General features: G+C 29.0%; 1 protein-coding gene across 5 annotated transcripts in view; it reads right to left on the bottom strand.

Annotated features, from left to right (window-relative positions):
• Window positions 1-284: 284 nt before the first annotated feature.
• The window catches only part of LOC123290557 (polypyrimidine tract-binding protein 1), a 740,982-nt gene continuing 716,700 nt past the window's right edge, over window positions 285-24,566 (bottom strand). For 4 of the 5 annotated variants that reach the window (XM_044870781.1, XM_044870779.1, XM_044870782.1 and 1 more), the window contains 10 exons: window positions 10,857-11,003; window positions 6,884-7,084; window positions 6,759-6,810; window positions 5,716-6,033; window positions 5,307-5,527; window positions 3,869-3,902; window positions 1,925-2,017; window positions 1,644-1,860; window positions 1,421-1,498; window positions 285-697 (listed from right to left, as the gene is read on the bottom strand). In XM_044870781.1, the coding sequence (XP_044726716.1) occupies window positions 565-697; window positions 1,421-1,498; window positions 1,644-1,860; window positions 1,925-2,017; window positions 3,869-3,902; window positions 5,307-5,527; window positions 5,716-6,033; window positions 6,759-6,810; window positions 6,884-7,084; window positions 10,857-11,003 (1,494 nt within the window). In that variant the 3' untranslated portion in view covers window positions 285-564. The remainder of the gene's footprint in view (window positions 698-1,420; window positions 1,499-1,643; window positions 1,861-1,924; window positions 2,018-3,868; window positions 3,903-5,306; window positions 5,528-5,715; window positions 6,034-6,758; window positions 6,811-6,883; window positions 7,085-10,856; window positions 11,004-24,566) is intronic. The other variant, XM_044870780.1, reaches the window with a different exon arrangement.

Genomic DNA, 24,566 nt, shown 5'->3' with positions numbered 1-24,566 from the left:
TCTTGTAAAGCTATTTTTTTGAAATATCAAAAATTAAAAGTTATTGTAAAAATGACGGATTTCTATATTCTGACTGATACTATCTATATAGATATATTTTAAAAACACGTTATGTTTATTCTATAAAATAAAAATAATTTAATCAATTCAAAAGTGTATAAATTAAATTTTAATTTAAAAAGAATAAAAGAGAAACATTTTTATAAGAGATAAGAGCTACCTTATATTATAAAATGGAACACATCACGTTCCACTAATAAAAGTTAAACATTAGCAATAAAAGAAAAAAAATTAAAATAAAAAAGACAAGTAAAATTAAAATTAACTAAAAAAATACTGTGTGACATCTTAAATCGTTTATCTTAAATGTATAACATTAATAATAGTTAGTACCATCTTGTACAGCGTGTACAAATACAGTCTGGATGACAACAACCAATATATGGTCGTGTGTTATTTTGTTTGTTTTATATTTTGTGTTTGCAACACACCCGTTGCCGTTTCTTCTTTGTCTTCAACATTACCCTTCCACTTCATTTAAATCATGTAAAAATAATTTGTGACCTAGATGTTTGACTTAGAGAAACTTACTCTAAGATGATTTGATTCGGATAATTGATGATTGTGCATTTCTATTAAGGCTGCCACAGCATCATCAATTGAGGGAAGTTGTATTAATGCCATTTTACGGTCCTTACTATAAAAAAAAAAAAAAAACATTTGAATCTTTTTGAAGCGAAATTTTCTTGGTTTTCATCACGACTCATGAAAATTAAAATATCGATAGAGTTGGTTAAATCAATTTGATTTTTTAATTTCACTTCATGAATAATTACAAAAAGATTGAATTTCTTTATGAAAAGTTTAATTTAGTATTCGCTTTTCTTTGAATATCATCGATTTTCGATCTTTTTTAAATCCAAAATTTCAAAACAATCGATTGTTTAGAATCGTAACTTAATTTCGTTGTTTTAGGCATATAATTTAAATAAACAAAGCACTGTCGCAATAAAATACAAATAATGGATAATTGTGAATGAAATAAAGTAGAAAACTATCAGAAATTTGATAGGCATAGAGAGTGAAATGAGCGTTCCCTATCCAGCACTAACCGATATATGGACAGAAATGTGTGAAAGAGGCAAGCCGATCGTGCCAGTTGATGATTCCCTATGTTTATGCTACAGATCTACGGAAAAGATTTGTACCTCTAGCATCATTGGCTGCACGGCCGCATTCTCTCTTTCCAGAGAGTGAGTGAGTGAGTGAGTAAGTGAGTGATCAATTTCATGAGAGTAGTGCTTAATTCATTCTTTGTATATGGATGTTTATTTATAAAATAACTTAATTTAAGGAAGTTTTACTTTTTCATTCGCATTTAGTATGTAATACGTGATATTATATTAATTTTTAAACTTACGGAAAGAATTTAAAGGCTTTTACTTGAAAACCTTTGGCTGTAAATTTCTCTTTGATATCTTCTTCCGAACACGTTGCTCTAAAAATAAAATAAATATAAAAAATTCAATTTTTACATTTATCAAAAATGAAATATGGCATAATTTTTAGTAATTAAACAATATTTAAAAATCTGATAGCTATTCTTTAGTTTATATATGTGTAAAAGAAAAGAAAATACTTACGGTATGTTACTAAGGTGTAAAGTAGCGCTTGGAGGGTAAATATTTTGGTAATTTTTAGAACCAGGTTTCTTAAAGCGATGTAGGGAACTTTGTGAATAATCTTTTGTTAATCCAGCGTCAGGCTGTCCTTCTTTTGGTAATTGCACCGATTGATGTTTACTTAGCATTACTCGTATATTTTTACCAAATACTCGAAGTTTATCCATATGTGTGATTGCTGTGTAAGAACGGAATATTTGTATAAAATTGTATTCAACAAATGATTGAGTGTTATAACCTACCTAGATGTGCTTGATGTGGCTCTGCAAGCTGTATTAAAGCTGAATCCTTTTTGTTGTATAAAATTTTTACGCGTTGCACGTCACCGTAGACACCTGCGTAATAAACATCAAAAAAACAAATAAGTTATTTGTAAAAAATGTATAAAAATTGGAAAAAATTGCTTAAAAATCTAAGTCGTCACACCTTTCAGTGATTAAAACTAAATGTTCTAAAAGATATGACGATTCGTTTATAAAAAATGAGATGATTTACGATTTGAAAATTGGAATGATCATGAGTAAAAAAAGTATTATCATGAATAATTAAGAAACGTTATACAATATATGTCTGATAAATCTAAAAAAACTCAAATGGCATGCAAATGTATATTTTTATGAAAGAATTATAAATAAATAAAATGAATTTTAATTTTTAAATAATAAAAAACAAACAGAAATTCTAAATAAGCAAATAAGCCTAATATTTTTTTTTAAGATTTCGAATTTCTTTTTTTTCTGATTTCAAAATATAATTTTTTTTTTAAAGTAAAAATGATGATACAATTTTCTTTTTAATTTTGTAAAATGAAGTAAAAATTGATTTTCAGTTTACATTTTTTAGACGAAAAAAAAATTATTCTGACTTTTATGATTGTTTTGTTGATCTAAAAACTTTATTTGAAAACCGTTTTTATTTGAAAAAATGAATCACACCATAGGGAAATATACTTTTAAATCATACAGCGCATTCTCATTTACTTCATTAAAGACTGCTATTTAACTTTTGAATTTTTAGTAATAGTTTATACTTTATCATAACGAATGGGTTTTGTAGGGGATGGAACTATGAGTAAATTACTTGTAATATTTGCTAAGATGTAAATAAAAATTATTTATCAAGTCAAAAGCGAGTTGGATTCGCACACGAAGAGTTCTAGGTTCCGTACCATCGTACAAGATGTAGTATTATGTACTTTTTATATTTTAGATTTCTTTCATTAACCTTATCGTCTTATTATAGAAGTAGTATTATTAAATATTTCTTTAAAAGAACAAAAAGTTCGGACCCCTTCCGGTACGTAGCTCTAAGCTCGCATTTGATCGGTTTTTTTAATTATTTGTTGTTATGCGGCATTATTAATACACATTCTGCCAAAATTTCAGTCGTCTAACTGTTGCGGTTTATGAGATAGGTAACAGGCAGACAGACAGACAGGCGGAGAGCTGAGCCTGGATAATAGGGCCCTGATGATTACCCTTTGGGTACAGAGCCCTAAAAATTATCAAGTAAGGATAAGTTTTAATTTTTTAAACGTCAACGTCGTTTTATCCGTGTTTTCAGGGAAAACTAAAGCATAAACTGAAAAATACGACTCTTCCTGACATCGATTGGCGAGTAGTAATACTATTATTATTATTTAATTGGGAGCAACTAACTGCTTTATCGACACTGCAACACAAAAGCTAGGTTTCAGTAAATGGTGTTATTAAGCAACACACGATTTACGATTGGTGTGGATTGTGGAGTAAAAATACCCCAAAAAGTATATGGCCCTATGAGTATTTCTCTCTTTTTTTTTTAATGAATAAAAATTTTTAATGAAAATACAAAAGATAAATAAATAATCATGCAAAAATAATAAATATCTAAAATATGTAAACTGAAATATAAAATAAATAAATTGTAAATTTTTATAACACAACTGATGAGACCACTTGTAACCCTTTTTTAAGATGAGTAGGAAACACCACATTCAATTTTATGATTAATATTTAAAAAGTTTTCTCTACTTTTTTCTTCAGTCTTGTTTTGAATTCATTTGGGATGTTTCTAGTTTTGTTGTGTATGTATGTTAGGGTGAATAAAACAGTTTTATTATAAGAATTTACAATTTATATTTTTAAAATAAAAAACTATGAATGTCTAGATGTATACTTAGTTGAACAATAGCTGTGCACACATACCAAATAGGGTAAAAAGAGCGTCGGGCGTGACGATCTACAATAGAGAAGAAAGTATATGAGCGTATAGTAGAGCACACAGAGTAGTTTTAGCCAAGTTAATACCTTGTGCATATTTGATTTTCATTAAATATATTTTTTTTTTATAGAAGTGTCAAACTTATTTAGGTTATGTTTACACATTGTACAAAGTAATATAGCCTGTAAAATTTATTTTCTAAAAATTATCGTTGACATATTTTTCATAGCAAGAATATTCGTTATTGGAGCATCAAAGCTACTGTATTAATGTTATTGGAGCATGAGTTTATTTTTCATGTTTTCATGACAGACTGACTGATAACATTTTCGCATTTTTGAATTGAAAATCAAATTTGCACAAACAAGTAAAAAAAAAATAAATAAATAAAAAACAAACACGCACGAAAATTTTGGCAAATTTAGAATCCTATGAAAAAATAAATAAAAGATTTGAATATTTTTTAAAATTATTAATGTAAAAAATAATTGTTTTTTTAGTTGAAAATTTGAAAATTGGTATTAATTTAGTAAACAAAAAATAAATAAATAAAATAAAATAAAAACTCAAAAATAGTTGACTATTCATAAAACTATTTATACTTGGCATTAATGCGACTTTTTTCAATAATGATTAGTATTAAAAATAATAATTAAAAAATAAATAATAAAAACAGTACAATGAATAATTACATTACAAATGATAGCCTCACATAGACCAACGTGATATTTACGCAACGATAAAGCAAAGGCCACGTTTGTGGAAGTCACTAAACACGCAACTACCAAAGTTTTTGAGTTATTTTACCGTGGTTTTCTACTTGATCACTTTATTAAAAGTCTATTATTATTGGTTAAACAAACTTATTGCTTCGCATGATGAATAAAATTTTGTGGTTATTTAAAAGATTGATAGGTTGAACATTGTATAAAATAAATGCAGAATTCTATATTAAATCAATAAATTATATATCTTTTCAATAAATTTTTTGAAATTTAAGATGAAATAAGTTTTGAATTTTGATATTACAAACTGGATAATAATAATAATACTAATAATAATAAATGGATATAATAATAAGGATAGTCGAAGTTTGGCTTCAAAGTGACGCTGGTTTTGCCAGGATTTTGTCCTAATGGAAATAATTACATTTGTTTGGGGAAAAATTGTTGAAAAATTACTTATCGTGGGACATGGGTCTGTATAAATCTTAATGATATTAATGATTTTTATAATCGTATAGTTTCCGGCGCTATGTTCACAATGGCAGCGTATATTTCATGTTGGTGCATGGGATGCTTAAATTAATTTTAATTAAAAAGGAAAAATATTTTTAATATATTTACAAAAAATAAATAAAATCTTTTTTGTTGTTTTTTTCTTTTGGTCTAACCAAATTATACGTTACAGAATTGAAATTACCTCTTCATTAAGGTTGCTAACAAGTAGAACTGTGCCTAATCCGAGATTTGGTGTCGCCAAGCCACGTATACCCGGTGGTCCAGAACCTAGTGTAAATGCACCTAAGGCTGGAAGACCGCCGGCTACAGCACCTGCATATGGTGATGTTAAGGGTGACGCCAAATTGTGCATGAAGGGATTGCTTAAGACGCCTGGTGCTCCTATAGAAAAATTCCAAAAATCTTAGAAAAAAGGTAGAGAGAAAATTCAAGAATTTCATTATTATATCAATATTGTTAAAAAATTGAATACACTGATCGGCATAGAAAACGGAACAAAACAGTTAACTTATTATCATTACACGATTTACGACTATCATTTTCTTTGCAGATCAGTGTAGTGGAGTTTGTTAGTATTTGGTGATATTTACCTGCTGCTAATCGATCTCTTGCCAAACGTGCTGCCGGTTGTGACGCAAGTAATAATTGTGGTAAAATATCAGCACCTAAACCACCAATTCCTGCACCTAATGCAGCACCTAAATGTTCGGCTGCGTCGCCGCTCGGTAATGTTGGATTTGTATAATCACGTGATTTATCATTATTATATTTTACATTCAATGATGACATTTTTGAGTAGTCAATCCGTAAAGTGCAACAACTATTATAAATATTTTGTCCATCTAATGCTTGTTTGGCTGCTTGAGCAGAACCAGTATCTGGATACTGAATTAATGCTTGGAATGAATCTGGAAGAAAAATTAAGTTTAAGAAAAGGTTTGCTTTTATTCTACCTTGCTTATACTACTATATTTCAAATGGTCAGAAATCAAATCAAATAATGTTGGGTTATATACTCTGTGTAGAAAAAAATAACACATCAAGGATTGGATCTGGAAGAAAACTTTAACCGAAGAAGATAAAAATATTGGCGCACTCTGGCCAAAATAACTTCAACAGATAAAATACAATGAATGGCGTTGTATACTCACTGTCAGAAAAAATGCCACTGATGAAATTAACAACATGTTTCTAGTGGAATTACAGGAGTCTTATTATTATTCATAGGCGTGCCGGGGAGGAGGGGGGAGTTATAGATCAGATTATATGGTTTTGTTGGCTCAATCAATTTTTGAGGCAAAAAATTTCAAAAATGCCTTTTTCGACAACCCCTCCCCCACGGTTGCGCCAAAAGCTTAGTACACTCATGTTATTATTATTATTGATAATAATTATTCCTAGTAAGCCGCAGTGGTATTATATATGTATAGTCTTTAAAAATCATAGATGTTTCTGTTAATTGATCTAGTATCTTTCTATAAATTTTACTTTTTTTTGGGAATCTGAAGAGATCTATTCTTTTTAATTTTGTATCCTAACGCGAACCTGCGAACTGTAGACGAGGATTGCAAGGGGGTTTTTATGGATAAAAGTTATGCTTACATGCATGATAAATATTAAAAAAATAACTTACTGTTTTTAGTAAATGTAACAATCTTTAATACTTTTCCGAAACGTTGGAAAATCTGAAACATTTATTAAAAATGGTTAAAATATGACGATAAAAATGTCTAAAAACAAAATTCGAGAAAAACATACCACATATAAAATATCGACATTAATAGGATAAACCATATGTTCAATTATCACGCGTAAAACCGTATTTGGTCCACCTTGTATGTCTTGTGCTTGTCCATTGGCTACGAGAACATTGTTTGGGGTTGTTGGTGCTGCTGGAGGAAGTGTTGCTGAACCAGTAAGTGCTTGGGCTGCTTGTAAAGCTGCTTGTGCTGATGCCGACTAGGAATTAAATAATAAAAACATTATTAATGGATGCAAAAATTTATCAATATTAAATGTAATTACTCTTTTTACTCTGAAGACTAAAAAAAGATAATCTAGATGGCAGCACTAGAGGAGGGGGTATTTAAATTCTCTTCAACATTAAATATATTGAGGTAATTGAATATATTTTTTTAAATTCCCAAAGATCGTTAAAAAAGCAGAGATGTGTTGAAGAGGATTTAAATTTTACCATAAGGAAACGTCAAAGCCCTTTATATGTACACCCCCCTAGTGCAGCCACCTAGGGGATCTCTTTTTAATACTCAGAGGAAGGAGGCTAATTGGGATCTTAAAAAGCAGCTATTGGAAATAGACACGTTTTAAAATGTACACGCATTAATTTTAATTTTTCTCAACACAAGACTAGATGCCAGGTTTAAATTATTAACCACAAGTGATGACATCTAGAGAGTAAATGAAAAAAAAATACAATTGTTTTGAGGGTTGGAAGATCTAGTTTCCAATTGGATTGATTTTAAGAGTTTGGTGAAAAGCCGATTGAATGTTAAGGACAAAAATTTCAAAGTTTTAGAAGTAGTTTTTATATGGAGGTACAACGCTGCAAAATATTTGTTTCTTTCACTGATGATATGTGAGAATCAGATTTACAAAGATTATATATTTTATTTATTTGAAGATCATGATTTTAACATCTGAATGATGAGCGAACTAACGACTGTAGAAGATTATTTGTGATGCAATGAAGTATGTTTAGAGCATATTCAATTCAAAGTCATACAACATACACATACAAGTTACCGTACATAATATTATAATAAAAGTACTTATTTATTACATATACACAGTAACGTAATCCTAGAAATATATTAGGGGCGAAAGAATACCTTGTTATTGTATCGAGATTAGCGACTGCTATATTAAAGTAAAGCACATTATTTCTTAATATGTACTTCTGAATATGTAGCTTGGTTGGTTAAGGCGTAACCAATTACGTCCGCGGTATGTTTAGGGTAACCGGTTCGATTCCCGCCGTCGCAACAAAATTAATTTAATTAATAGTTGTGATGGGCTGGTGTAGTGCATGGTCAATGCATGAAGGAGGTGCACTCAGTCTCTGAAATTGAGGTGCTGATAAATGAAATTATCAGCGAAAAGGTGGTAAAACACATATGGTATCACAATGGGTTCTATAGGCTAAGTGTGCCTTCGTGGACAGCCAATATAACCTTACCTAACCTAACCTGTCCCCGTACACTTTCCGAAAATTCGATACACAATTATAAATTATTAGGACATTTCAGAAGAGCATAAATACGAATAGCTTGAAGGGGCTAGTTAAGTTTCTGTATTTCAAAGAAGCTGTTAAAAAAGTATACTGAATGGCACTAGTATAGTCGCTTAGTTGATTAGCTGTCTAGAAGGATCCATTCAAATCTAGTTACTTGAAGAATCTCTCATTCCTTTCAGAGCACTAGGAATCACAAAATCCTTCAAATTATTTCAGTTGTGAGCATGTAGTGGAATGTATCGCTGCAATGGAATGCTATTAAAATTTTTTGAAACGGGAATATAAGTGCAAAGAAAACTAATATTTGGCAAGGTAAAATTCATTCGCATGTTTCACTGAACATATTTAGAACTAAACTGCCAGTTAAGGGATGAAAATGAGTAACAGGAATGTTAAAAAAAAGTAGTAGGAATGAGGTTAAATTCTCGCACCATTTCCACTGCATGCACGCGTTTCTTTCACAATGTTTGTTTTATGAAGTTTCTATTAGTTCCTATCTTGCGAAAATTGTAGAATTAAGAGGAAAATGTAATCCTGTCTTTTTAATTGTGTTTTCATAAAATTGTTTTCTTTTAGATACCACTCTTTGTAAATAAAGAAAATATTTCCTTTTTTTCAGAGAAAAAAAAAATTGTGTCCTGAGATTAGATGTAAGAGACGCGATTTCAAATAATGATGCTTACATTTTACCTCCTTATTAAACGTATCCCCTTATAAATCTTGAGCCCTTTATTTTTGCGTACCGTCCCTGAGTACATAGATATCTGGAATACCAAGAAACACATACTGTACTCAGTAAAATATGTAAATAACTGGTAATACAAGTTTATGTTTAATGTGTTCATGAACACACAACAGCACAGAAGAGCTAGACTTCTCTTCGAGAGTGAAGTTCAAGTAAGGTGAATTCTACAATATGTTTCAATGGTTTATTTGTTTGTAGGTTGTATTGCATTTCATTGCATTGCATTGCAACAGCAATACCAAACGAGCATTTGCTTTGCTGTGCACAAAGTTTGCATTTATATGAAAAGTACTATTACCAGAGCTAAAGGTATTCTTTACTATCATTTTATTCTATCTTTGTAAAGTGTATATGTGTATACTAATAATAGTATAGGAGCTGACATGCATTTTGCCACAAAAATCCTAACCGTCTGACGGTGGATAGGTGGTGAGGCAAAACTTTTGTATCCTATACACCAGGCTGGGAAACCTTGCGTTTTCCAGATATTAACCTTACAACTGGGTGTTGAGCACCACATACCTAACTGTGTAATAATGTGGTCAGACACAAATTTTCTTATTTTCAATGATAATTTATAGCCGTAAAAAGGGGTTTAAATTAAAAATTTGTCTGATATGCGTGATTTTAGGTTCATTTGGCATTTGATGACAACCAGTTAAGAGAAAAACATTTTTAATATAACTCCTTTCAGCAACCTAATTACAGCAATGTGTAGAGGAAAAAAAGTTTGTGAAGTGAGCTCCCTTACTATGGATGTGGCTGGATTGATGTCTGTTCGACCACATGATAGACAGACAAATAAGGTAGATGAAGCAACAAACCAAATGTTCTTGAGTATGGATTGCAAACAGGCTATGTTGCATAGCTTAAACATGTATTCAACAAACCATGTCCGACAATTTCAATGTCGTTAGTATAAAAGACATTATTTTTACTGCAACTTTTTCTGTATTTAGAAAAATAAATATTATTTCTTCCATTATCATTCTTTTTTTTTGAATTATGGTAGATATAATGTATATTAGATTTTTGGATTGTAATTCATTCAGTTATTATTGTGGGAAAAGTCGCAATCTCTTTTTTTAGGCTCAGAAGTTTATATACTAAGAAAATTATTGGTTTAATTTATTATTTCCGATTTTCTGAATTTAGCTCTTCTATCTGTTGGATACAGATGTGCAGAAGTTTTAAAAGTAAGTTTCTTAAAACCTTTTTTAACAAATATTTTAGATATTTCCGCCATGATTCAAACTGTATTCGTTATTCTTCGATGGGATGTATGCCGTACAACTTTGTTGGTGTTCCTGTTTCTATATTTGATATGAAATCTAAGTTTCGGACTTTAGACATTTTATGTATCATTTTTCCCCAAATTTCGATTTCTCACAATCCGTGTTTTATTACAATTGCATTACGTTTTCTTAAAAAAATTTAATTATTCAGTGACGACCCAAGATTTTAGTCAATGTGTTGATTCTTTCAATTTTTATCTTATTAAGACCTCGAAAGTAGGCAAAATATCTTTACTTAATCAAAGACATGATCTTCGATTTGGGTTGTGTGGCTAAATGTTTTTTGTTAATGATATTGGCAGGCTGAGATAAAATAAAAACAAAGAAATTTATCTAATTACAACTGGTATGTTTGCTTTTAAAGCGCAGATATAAACATAATAATCCAATAACAAAAGCGGATATTTTTATAAAAAGTTGGGTATAAATTATACTTACAGCATTTGAGTGTGTTTGGTCAGTTTTTAATTCTCTGTGATTGGAAAATTGTACATATACGGCACGTCCACGTAACTGTGCCATACAACTCGCAAAATAACTAACCATAGATGTGGCCGCACTTTCGTCTGCCATTTCCAAAAACGCCTGCAATAAAAAAATAAAAAATTCATAACAATATTTTAAAACTTTTACAAGGTACAAAAACGCAAAACAAATTGTTTAATTCTTCGAGAAAATTTTTCTTGTTATATAATTTTTCATGAAAAGTTTTGGTATGAATTACATACAAAACATAACAGTCAACCTCGAAAGGAAATCTGTCTGAATGGAAAAGAGATTAATGATTCTGAAAAGAGAAATTCCTTTTTGACTCGTCGCCGTGTGACGTGTGCGATATGTCGTGTTCCTTCTTAGAATATCTGATAAGAAAATGTTCTGAATAATAAAATAAAAATGCTTTTTTTTCAATGCATTATATTTTTTCAATCCTTGTATTGAATAATAAAATGCTACGTAATTTCCTTAAGAAAATCACTTTACAAACGATAATTATTTTCATTTTCTTTTCATTCGCCTAAGGTAGATTTACCTATATAGGTACCATATACCATATATATACATACATACACACAATAAATAATAGGAAAACATTATTAGAAAATCATTTTATTTTTCACTTTGCTTACAAGGTGATTTATGTGAAAATGTACATTTAGTCATATAATAAATTAATTATAACTGGTAGGTAATAATGGAGCTTTTGAGTCGATCTTAAAAAAACTATATTTTGATATTATGTATAGATATTAAAAAAACTATATTTTGATCATGTAAAAGGCATTTTAACTTACATAAAATAAGTGCATAATTTTAATATATACATAGTCAAAAATAAAGCTCTTATAACTTGTAAATATTTTTGTTAATAAGAAAATAAGTTTTTTCAATTCTCTTTAATTAAGATTACTAGACAAGATATTTGTCAATATTTAGTTTATGCTGTATGTATCATATTTAAAGTCATCAATTATAATCGAGAGACCATGATGTAAATAAAAATATCGTATACATGATTAAAGTAAACAAAAAGAAAAAGTAAAAATAAGAAAATAAATATTTGACTATTTAAAATTTTTTCTTAAATTTCATTTCCTTGAAACAAGAACTTATTTACTGTAATTAAGTAAAAAAAGTGATAGTTTGAGTAATTTCATTTGCTTGGTTTGTAATGGACACATTTTTCTGTTAATTATTAATTATACAAGTAATTAATGGTATAAAGAAGGCTGTGCCATTGCATTTACCATTATTCCGATTAATAAATTCATACTTTGAAGTTAGATTTATTATTTCGTGCAATTTTATATATCAGAAGAAGATTTATTCCAAGACATAATATGTTGATATCGGGAATCGAATCCGTGCCTCCTGGGTGAAGATTTATTTCAAGACATAATAGGTTCAAGTACTTTTACACCACGACTTCATGTATATATCTAAATCTACGGTTCTAACAACAAGAAATAAATTCCTTTCAAAACATTTTGAAGGGGATGCGATAAACCATACACTAAATTAGCTTCGGGCTGTGATGCAAACATTTTCTGTGAATTGTATGACATCAAGATGGACACTTCTGTATTAGTGCTCGTACTAAAGTGGTCAAACGCCAGTTTTGGACAGTCAGAGATTTTTTGTCAAAACGTTGTACGTAAGTAGGTTAACTTAAGTTATCATACTTTTTTCGTGGACCTGTATATGCAATCGGAAGAGTCGCACATATTTAAAGTTTGCATTGTATTTATGTTTCATTTTTTAAAAATAAATTGTAATTTTCTCACAAGTATTTGATATAGAAAATATATTTTATTTTATATATATTATTTACAAATATATAACAATAATAAAAATCATTCTATCATATCTATGATCAAAATATGTTCATGTTTCTTTTAAAACTCCAATACCTACAATTACTATACGGTATTATACTATATTATTATTATATAGTGTGTATATTCCGGGTTGATATAAGTTTTTGAATATTGTTTACAAATAAAATTAACAAAACTTGAATCCGTTTTAAGCTCCTTAATTATTATATTTGAAATTACCTAAACTTCTAAAAAATAATGAGGCTTTACTATCAATTTTCTTGGAAAGTATAAGATCCGGAGATGAAGAGCCTTTTTTGACCTCTCAACAAAGGACATTGGAAAAATTTACCCTCGGTAGGTAGATATTAATAGGAGATCATCTTTTTTTGTTTAGTATAAATCTCTTTTTTGTGGATAAAGAGGATCTTGGCATATTTAGAGAAATGTAGATAAAATACTATTATCATTAATTATTAATATCACTTATTAAGTTAAAAAGTTCTTACTTTTGAACGATATGTATGAAGCGTAATAGTATAGGAGCTCGTTTTCGAGAGAGAATTTTAGGTCAACTGATTTTATGATATGCTGTTATTCTTGCTCTTTCAGTTAGAGTTTGGGCCATCTGGCTGGCGGTAGCGGTTGCGTTTAGTACTGCGCAGCCTACCTGTACGGGTAATACTCCGAAATTTTAAAAGTATTTTAGTATGTCTGTAATTTTAATATTATGTTATTTAAGTATACAAAAACCTAAAAATAATTTGCCAAACGTTAATTCGGTGGCTAAACCTTGAATAAAAGCGAAAAAGTTATGAAAAATATTACAATGCTGATGACATAATAATAATAATAATAATAATAATAATGCCGGTTAGAGCTTCGGCCATCTGACTAACGGTAGCGGTTGCGTTTAGTACTGCGCAGCCTACCTGTACAGGTAATAATCCTAAATTTTAAAAGTATTTTACTATGTCTCTAATTTTAATATTATGTTATTTAATTATACAAAACCTAAATTATTTTCGCGTTGCGTTAATTCGGTTTTTTTTTTATTATTTTAGTGATTACTATCAAAAAATAAAATATGAAACGTTCAATAAAACAAAAATTAAATAAATGTGAAAGAATCATAACATAAGATATATGTAATTACTAAATAAAGAGACATAGTAAAATACTTTTAAAATTTAGGATTATTACCTGTACAGGTAGGCTGCGCAGTACTAAACGCAACCGCTACCGTTAGTCAGATGGCCGAAGCTCTAACCGAAAGAGCAAGAACAACATATCATAAAATCAGCCGACCTAAAATTTTTGTTTTGCCGACGTGGCGAGCTCTTGTACCATTACACAATATTTGGATGGCAAAATCTTAAAGGAACGTAGAGAAGCTAAATGTTAATTATAATAATGCAAAAGCATCCATTAACGAAAACTAATATTCGAGCAACCAATGTTGACGATGATGTGAAATTTATATCACAGCCGTGTAAATAATACTATTTGTTTGTGCTAGGGATAGCTTCTATATTCGCAGTTTTTCCATCTTTTTTATTGTATAAAAAAAACTTACATAGGTATATGCATAAAATGTTGTTGCTGCTTTTTACTAAACATAGATGTAAGTAGTTTGGTTATTTTAGACGGATGGAATGTCTAGTATAAAACCAGGTAAGTGTGTTTACGTACTATATATTGTTGGGTCGGGATACCTTCTGTCAGGTGAGCACCTAGGGGATATATGTCTATGTCGTCGTTGAGACGATGGATAATCCCTTTGATAATATGATATCGATTGGGATCTGTTATAGGATATACAATATATGTACACATAGGTAGATTCTATCTAGAAATGCATATACTCTTGAATATATGAGATATATATCTGAACTTATATGTGTTTGTAGTGTGTATACTTTCAATACAAACATAAACCGCGTGTCAATATTGTTTAAAACGCATCTCCCCCTCCCTGCCGTGAAGTTAAAATTCATTTACATTTAGCTATTCTTGAAGTCTCAATTTAATGGGACTAATTACAGAGCTAGAAACAGAAAATTCTCTTTTGATCTGAGTCAGTTAAGGATTTAGCTTCGTCATGGAGATAAAACGTAAAAAATTGTGTTGAACCGAATTCTAGAGGTGCATTTATCGATGACAATGTAAATTGATAGACACCGGAACTACTAAGTTTGTAAATGACTAGTCTATACATAATTGGTCACCTACGAAGCGTTTTTAGCCTTAACGACGAGTTAAAAAGATCTTGCTAAAATAATTTCTAGCCTAGTATTTTTAGATATGTATTTAGATGTTAATTGACATGCCGTATAATAAAATTGTACAGTATTTTGCTTGTATCTTTTATGCTTTTTCTAAATATAGCCTTATACTATAATGTGGACGTTACTAAAGAATATACAACTGATTGTTTTTTCTTGTTGCCTATCAAACAATATCATTTTATAAACAATTAATAAAAAAACAAACAATTCGTTAGAAATTCCTTATTTACAATATTGGGATAAACATTCTCAGAATTGTTTCTACTGATAAAAAAATTTTATGTGTCTCTCCGATCTTTTATTAGAGAGGAATTGGGGACTGGGTGACTATTCTTAGTGATAAGAAAGACTAAGATCAAAATCAAACCATGTGTTTACTATATTTTTTAAAGTATCTTTATGGTCTTGAAATTTTTTTCGGCCTTTCTAATGTATAAGTGTGTAAGAGCTCAATAGGGAATATTCATGAAATTTAAATTTGGTTCAAATATTTTTCTTCCGTAACTTTATTGGCTGGACATTTCAACTAAACCATTATTTTAGTAATTAATATCTTTTTAATTACTTAAAATTAATAAATAAACGGAAATTCAAATTTTTATACGGACGTGACAACATAGTACGGCCTTGTCAAATTCTTTGACATACTGTATGATATTAATTACTTACATTTTATATGGTATTTCATTAAATTATATTATTCTACGGCTTTTTATTAGAAAACTTAATAATAACGAGTGTAATTCTGTGTTGTAAATTCATTTTTTTAAAGTGTAAATTATACATTGAACTGTCACCAATTGACAGATTACGTACTTATACGTCATCAACAGAGAGCGCCAAAAAACTGCGTTTAGATATCTCAAAATTATAATGTATTTTAAATATTTTTTTACACTTAAATACAGCATTTTTAAGCAGTATTTATATTTTTTACTTTGTTATGGCGGTGTAAACAATGGAATGACCAAGGCTAATGCTTATAAGAAAGACCATAGTAAAAGTCTAAATGTAGAAAATATAGATGATGAAATTAGTTTTGCACATCACTAATATTTCAAAAATATTAGCAAATTTTATTTTTCATTATAATAACCTAAAATAGGATTACTTTCTTCTCAAGGGATTCGTTGGAGTTTACTAACATTTTAAGGTGATACACTATAGGCATATATTTGTGTTTATATACATATGGGAAAAAGTGAAATCGAAATGTTTCGACGAAACTGAGAAAATATTGTATACGGTACTCTTTTATATTATTTATGTTTGTTGGGCAATAAGTGGCCTCAGCTGGGGTTAGTTTTTTCAAACAAAAATTCAAGTTTGAATACACAAAATCGCATATAATTTTGTAAAAACCGCTGTTCATAAGGTATTGTATTTTACATAAGGACAGCTTTTAAATCCTTAGAAAAGCACCAATAACCTTTGCAAATACCTTTTTTTCTCTTTAAACTAAGCTCTAATCTTAACGTTATTTAAAAGTGATTAGCATGGAAAAAAAAATTCAAACTAATTATTTTCAAAAATTATTTATTTTTTTAAAATACTGAATATAATTTTTTTTCCCAATATATAATTTATTTTCTAATTAAGGCTCCTATACAGTATAATAACATATGTTTTTAAGGTAAGGATTTTATAAGCCTCAAATACATACCTACAAGCATAAACCTGGATGTATTATCCCTTTAAAAAAAATATTAAATTAAAATTCGAGATAAGCTTAATAAAAAAAAAAGTAATACACCACCCATCCATATGGAATGAACTTTATACAGGATGGTTTTCATAGAAATGATAAGCATAAAAGTTGTATCAATTTACAGATAATATTTATGAAGTTTCATTGTGTATATGTTGACTAAGAAGACGGTATTTTTCGATGTTTCCGTAAAATCAATAATTTTAAGCCCTTTTAATTTGAGATATTGGACATAAGTGCAAAAAATTAGTTACTTACTGTACCAAAATTTCAAACGAATTATTATCATAGAATAGCTTAAATTGTATACGGTAGGATACATTTTTGTGGAAATCACTATGTCAGTATCGGCGTGAATGCCATACTGTGTACTTTATCGAAAGCATAGCAACATTAATTATAGCGTACGAGTTAATGCAGTATGGGCGTCAGGCATACTCTGGTTGACGATATTCCCAATACGCCTGGTAGATAGCCCTATCCAATACTTTTATATTACTTTGCTAACATAGATACTCATAGTATGTGTATATACCATACCAGTATTGTAGCAAACGTAATATTGAAATAAGTGCTAATTACTCATTGAAATGAAAATTTGAGGCAAGATAATAGATATCTTAGATTCCTTGATGAAAAAATTCATAATTCTAGATGAACCACTCTGTATATTGCTGTTACTTGCTACTGATAGTAAGCACATTTCATGTATAAATGGATTACCTGTTAGTCGTAGCAAGCTAGCAAGGAGTAAAAGACGAAATAAGCTACCTATACTACCATACAAGATAGAATATATTTTACCTTTTCCTTCTATACATTACTCTTTTACTGTACGTTCATGTATCTCTAATACTTTTCATCATCAGATTTTAAGGGATGAGGTTTAAATGGAGATAGTGGTTTTATAATATACTGAGAATTAATGAAATATTTATGATGGAATAAATAGAAATAGAAAAAATGAGCGGATTCAATATTGGTCGCCAATGATGTGTTAAAATTTTACTTATTACATTAATTTATTAACAAAGAATTAAATTAAATTTATTAATTGAATCGGGAATATTCATGAAATTTAAATTTGGTTCAAATATTTTTTTTTCGTAATTTTATTGCCTGGAAATTCCAACTAAACCATTATTTTAGTCATTAATATCTTTTTAATCACTTAAAATTAATTAATAAAAGTACAAATTCAGTGAGAGAAATTCAAATTTCTAAAACGGAAATTCAAATTTTAAAACGGACGTGACGTCATAGTATGTGGCTTGTCATATTTGTTGACATACTGTATGGTATTAATTACTTATATTTTGTATGGTATTACATTGATTTATATTATTCTACGGCTTTTTATTAGAAATCTTAATAATAACGTATGTAAATTCTGTGTTTTGTTTATTCATTTTTTAAGTGTAAATGATTCATTGAACTGTGACCAATTGACAGATCACATATTAATACGTCATCAACAGAAAGCGCCAAAACGACTGCGTTTAAATATTCCAAAATTATTCTCTATTTTAAATATTTTTTTACACTTAATTACAGCATTTTTAAACAGTATATATATATTTTACTTTGTTATAACGGTGTAAACAATGAATTAAAACTATAAAAAAACCTGAATATTCTCTATTGATAAACTTCAAAGATCTTTGCTACTTTTATGTTCTATGTCATTATATAGTCCGATTGTCGTCATTATGGAACACTGTGAAATATTAGTTCAAAGTATGTTTATTAGACAGTATACATCTACATTTTGCTCGTTTCAGTGTTTCGGCGTTTGTATTAGTTTTAAACGGTAAAATAAAAATCAATGGTGATGACAACTTAAGTAATTCCTCCTTCAATATTTTCAAAACTTCTTGTATATACTCTACTCCCTAATATGTATGTGTAGAGTAATGGTTACAGTTACTTGAGTCAAGGGTATTATTTTTGATTCGTAATTTATTTTTGTTAGGAAATAAATGAAAATATTTTTGAGAAGGATTTGAGGAAAATTTTTTATTTATTTATGTTTTTTTATATTTTTATGTTACAAAGATAAGATCATTCATGTTCTAATATTTAGGTTTAGGATAAAATATAGGGAGGTCAAATAAATAACACCACAGAATTATTTCTCAAATAAAATTATTTACCATTACCATTGGTAGAAGAAATTTATTGAACCAAGAAAATATTTTTTCTTCAAAAAAACAATTCAATAACAATTCTCGAAAAACAATTAAAACATATGTTGAGCTAATAATAAAGTCTTATGCCAAAGATATAATTTTCTTCAATATAATGTGACTACTCTACGATCCACTACTTTATACCAAGAGTAGCAGATACCATCCCGTTTGGCTGAGCAATTCAATTTTAAAAACAAAGACTACCGCGTTATAACCCTCACTTATCCTCTCTTTTGTTCACAATTAATATTTTGTCAATTTCACAATTAATATTAATTTAATATTTTGGTACGGAAAGCCTAATTTTTTTGAAAATAAAATTTAATTTATGATACTCGCTGAGAATGTAGCTTTCTACAGGTGAAATAATTTTTAAAATCGGTTAAGTAGTTAATTCAAAAATGACGAATTTTTATACAAAATTTCATCCCACTTTCATCACCAAAACGACGGAGTTTTATAAACTTGCATCCCCTATTTTATTGCTTAAAGAATAAATTTTTACAAAAAAGTGATATAGTAAATTTTTTTCTCTAATTATGAACTCATATATCAATTTTTACATTTATTGCTTCAAAATGATAACCTTCTTTCTACCCCTTTTTAACCCAGTTAGGCGATGTGTTTCACTAAAATACGAAATACGCCTTCCTTCAATTCTGTTAAAGAATGTTTAATGCAAAATTTGAAGTAAATTGGACCAAGAAATCAACTTGTCTCATACAAAATTTGCCCCGCTTTTTCACTGCTTTAGGGGTAGTATTTGGGAAAATCCTTTCTTACCGGATGCCTATGTCACAAAAAGAACACACCCATCAAGTTTCAGGTCTCTTTGATCAGCGGTTTAGACTGTGCGTTGATTCGCCAGTCAGTCAGTCATTCAGGGCAAATCATTTTATATGTATAGATTACTAGAACTACATATGACTGTTTATTTATCGGCGTGAGCTGTGAGAAAAATTTACTGTCAATATTTGCGCAGATTGCTTAAAAAAAACGAACAAACTCTCTAAAGGCAGACATAAAGTATCATAGAATTTCACTTAATTATGGGCTCACGGTCTATAAGTGTATTTTCTTTTCATATGACTTTGTGAACTAGAATATTTTAACACAAAAATATGTGTGCGAATTGGAATTTATTTTGATATGTCAACTGTACATTTATATAAAACCACAATAGTAAATTCTAAATAAGCTTATTTATTTCATTATTGAAAATTCACTTTGTTTTTTGTTTTTTTTTTTATACTGTATATAAAAACTAAACTCCTCACAACCTCAATTCAATCCCCTTTTTCTATATTTGTATTTCTATACCTTTAAAAAACCAAACGAAATATTTTATGGTCGGTGAAGTTTTTATGTGCTTTGATAAGTAAATTTTTTGTTTCTTTGTTTATTGGATTTTCTACATTACATTTCTTCTAGAGTTAAATTTATGACCTAATTTCGAAAATTTTTTATTTTTAGATTTTTTATTAACCGATGAATTGTTTATTAATTGAATTGAAAAATTTAGAGGTCAATAGGTCATCGTTGATCATAAAATCTATGTTGACGATGTAAGTTTTATAGAAAAATTTTTCAAATTAAATTTTCAAAAGTTTGTTGGCCTAAATATTTTGGTGAGGCCTGAAATAACCTAAAATAATAAATAGGCAAGTCTTACATTTTACTTACAAATAAAAATGAAATTATATTTTCTCTTAAATGTGTCAGATGTCATATGGATTGCTTAGAAATAACAATTTACGTACGTTCGGTAACACAAATTTCAAGTCGTATTTTTTGTTTTAAGGTTTTTTATTAACCGATGAATTGGTAATTAATTGAATTGAAAAATTTAGACATGCACGCTAGTGTTAAAAGTTGGTACAAATATTTTATAAATCCGATAATAACGAAATATTTAGATGGGACTTCATGACTCATACTTGAAATCTCAAAAAAATGTATTACATTTTTAAGGAACTAAACATGGCTATGAAACGTACATGACATTATTTTTTTTATCACTTCAGGTGAAGAATTCTCATTGCACGGGTAGAAAATTGAAGTAGATTTTTGAAAATCTTGAGTACGATAAATATAAACATTCCTAATTAAACAAAGAGGAAGATACTTAAAAAATGACGTCATTGTTAAGTATCGCCATAGAGATTTGCATATGAAACTCAAGTTATGCAAGAAAGAAACGGGCAAAAATTATTGAATTCTTATAGCTTCTTCATTTTTAATCAATTTTAATTTACCTTTAAAATTTTGTTATGGTATCAAGTCTAGTTTTACATTTTTATAATTTTATAATATGACAAATTCGATATCAGTCATCCACCCAATTGTGAACGTAAAAAACTAAATTTAATACATTTATAGATTTTAAATTTAAACATACATAGATAGTAGTCCAGCGCACGAAGCAAAACCCCTAGGACTTCATTTTATTATTTAAAATATCCATGATTTTCCTTAAAATTTTTTTCATTTGATTTTATAACATATCGTTTGAAAATATTAAAAAGTTACTGTTATGAAAAGATTATGCGGCAGATATATTTTTACTCGATTACGGATGGTAATCTAAGGAAGCCTGAATGGCTCACTGTCAATTTATGAGAAAGTGGCGCTACACTAGCTTATTTTTTAAATGTGTACTACCCACAAGTATAAAATCAACTTTGAAAAAAGTCTCTAGTTCAGTTTCAACAAGAGCACTTGTGACTTGTGGCATTATGGAAACGAACCTTTTTGAAAATGTCAATCGGTGATGATTTAATTAGATACTACCGAAACTGTCTGGAATTATTAATAATTATATGTCCGAATTTAATAATAATATGATAATGTTTATAATTTGACTTATGTAGTTAGTTAAAAATTTTCTTTAGTATTATTTAAAAAATATAATTGTTTAATTGTTAAGCTAGCGTAGCGCTAATTTTTCATAAATTGACAGTGAGCCATTTTGGCTTCCATAGTAATCTACATACTCTGTTCATAACTTTTTTCATTTAAGACATAGTTTTCATGACTAATCAGTTGGAACTTCCTCGTAGGTAGGGGGGAGAGTACAAATTCTAGGTCTGGCCTTTTTCCTACTTTAGTAGCTATGGCTATACTATAGGTAGAACAGAACAGGATAGAATAGGCATCAAGCAGACAAACAAACTATAATCAATTAAATAGATTGTTTAATTTAGAATTGGTTTGTGTTAATTAATATGATTGCTATTATATATGTATTGAATTGCATTGTAGGTAGGTAGGTAGGTATATGATTATATGATTAAATACAACTATAACCAGATCTAGATACATACATCGAATTATACTGTTAAATACACATTTGAACAATATATAAATACATTTTGTAGATTTAAATATAGGGTGTATCTAGATGCGAATATAGTCTAAACATTGAGGGGAGTAAATGGAAACAAACCGCAGTAGCTTAGACGCTAAAGAGGGGTTAAAATATTTTTTCAGCAATTTCTTCTTACATTCCTGTCTGAGAAGGATGTAAGAAAAAAGCGCATGTTGCTGTTTGTATATCAAACAGCTCTGACAGAATAGTTTGCTATATTACCTTGGCTGACACCGACTCCAAAGATAACAATAATTTTAACTACATTATATTATAGTTATTTTTTTACTTTTTAGTGCATATTAATTTGTTTTGGAAAAGTTTTTCTTTTGAAGTCGGTTTTCTTTTTGCTAAAAGTTTTTTTTTATTTTGTGATTTTTAACGAATCTGAAGTACACTAACCAATTTGTCACTAAAAAAAGAATCATCGAAATCGGTTGGCGTGATATTGAGTTATTCGCCCTCTTGTCGTGCATACTTAATGCACATTTAAGACTTTTAAGATACCTTTTACTTTTAACTGTTCAAGCATAAGGCGAAATAATAAATCCAAATCATGATTAGATCTATTTAAGTGTTAAGATTTCAATAAGGGTTAGTGAAAATATCATTCTCTTAATGGGTACGGATTTCAAAAATTTGTTATGCAGAAACTCAAAAAAGTAAATTAGTCCGTAAAAATTGTTAAAAATTACATGTAATAAAACATTTTTTTTTCTGAAAAATTATAATAATTAAATATTATGTCTTTCTCATTTAGGGTACATTTAGGGCATAGTTAACAGATTTGGAGCAAACAAAAAATATATTACACTTCTTCTTCCAACGCCCTTCGAATATTATTTACGCCTACAGCTGGCTTGTATATCATTTCGATCGGAAATAAATAAATTATAACTTTCCTAAATAGTCTCTCTCTAATAGAGTTTATTTCCTAAATCTCTTAAAGACAATTTTTTCGCACACAATTGAAAAAAATGTCATCTTTAAAGTAGCACCCTATACAACCTATATTTAGTTTCGTATTCTATGCTTAATTATGAAATTGAATTTCATGTAATAAGACAGTAATTAGCATCGATATTTGAAATAGATGTGTGCACCAAATACCGATTCAATATAATTAATTATTTAATTATTTGATGAATTAATTCTATAGTAAAAATGTTTAATAGGTACGTTTTTGAAGTGTACTTCACAAACGTATTCAATAGTTTTTTACGTTTCAATTCGTTTCTCTATAATTGTACAATCAATAGTTAAAAGTAGAGCTTATAAAATTTAGTTTTTATTTATAAAAAAATTCTTGGTAATATCGATTGAATGCAGTAATATTATTGGAGAAAAAAACCTTAAGTGAACACCATGTGACTTCCTTATTAAGCATAGGTCATGAGACCACCTTTTAGCACGTTTATAAACTATCCCTAATGGACTCAGGATATAAGGATATGTCAAAAAGGATAATTCTATTTAAATTTGAAAATGGGAAATTATCATTACGTACAAGAAAGTTTAGAAGGAGAATTTTTACAATAACCTTATGCATACTTATATGTATGCACAGAAGTTACGTCGAAATTAGTAAAAACAAGTGAAAACAAACAATTGACTGAGTTAATTGTTGAAATACCATGCATAGTCAGTGTTGATTTCTTAATCACATAACATATACAAACATGTGACACATACATAACTAATAAAGTAAATTACATATGTAAATGACTTCATAGGTTTCTGCATTACCGACCGACATTTAGTGTATAGTTTGTACACATATTATAAAATTTCCGCCTAATTGGCGCCCTCACGGGTAAACAGTGATGTTTACGAAAAAATGTTTCAAACAAAAGTTGTTTAATTTTTGATAAGGAACATTTTTTACATTTAAACTTTTGTTCTATCTCTAACGGTTTATAAGATGGGTCCTACGGACACAAGACCCAATTGACCTATGATGCTCATTTACGAACTTGACCTCACTTTTTACGTCCTGAGTACGCTGTAAAAAATTTCAGCTGGATATCTTTTTTCGTTTTTGAGTTATCGTGTCCACAGACGGACGGACGGACGGACAACCGGAAATGGACTAATTAGGTGATTCTATGAACACCTATGACAAAATTTTTTTCCTAGCATTATTATTTTTAAGCGTTACAAACTTGGGACTAAACTTAATATACTATGTATATTTCATATATGCATGGTATAATTACTATACTTTGTACAAGTAAGCATTGGATAAAAAAGTAAGGGGAATTGTAATGATGGCTCACTCAGA

This window comes from Chrysoperla carnea, chromosome 1 (assembly GCF_905475395.1).
Source record: "Chrysoperla carnea chromosome 1, inChrCarn1.1, whole genome shotgun sequence".
Taxonomy (NCBI): Eukaryota; Metazoa; Arthropoda; class Insecta; order Neuroptera; family Chrysopidae; genus Chrysoperla; species Chrysoperla carnea.
Note: the sequence above shows the minus strand (reverse complement) of the source record. Positions and strands in the feature narration are given on the sequence as shown.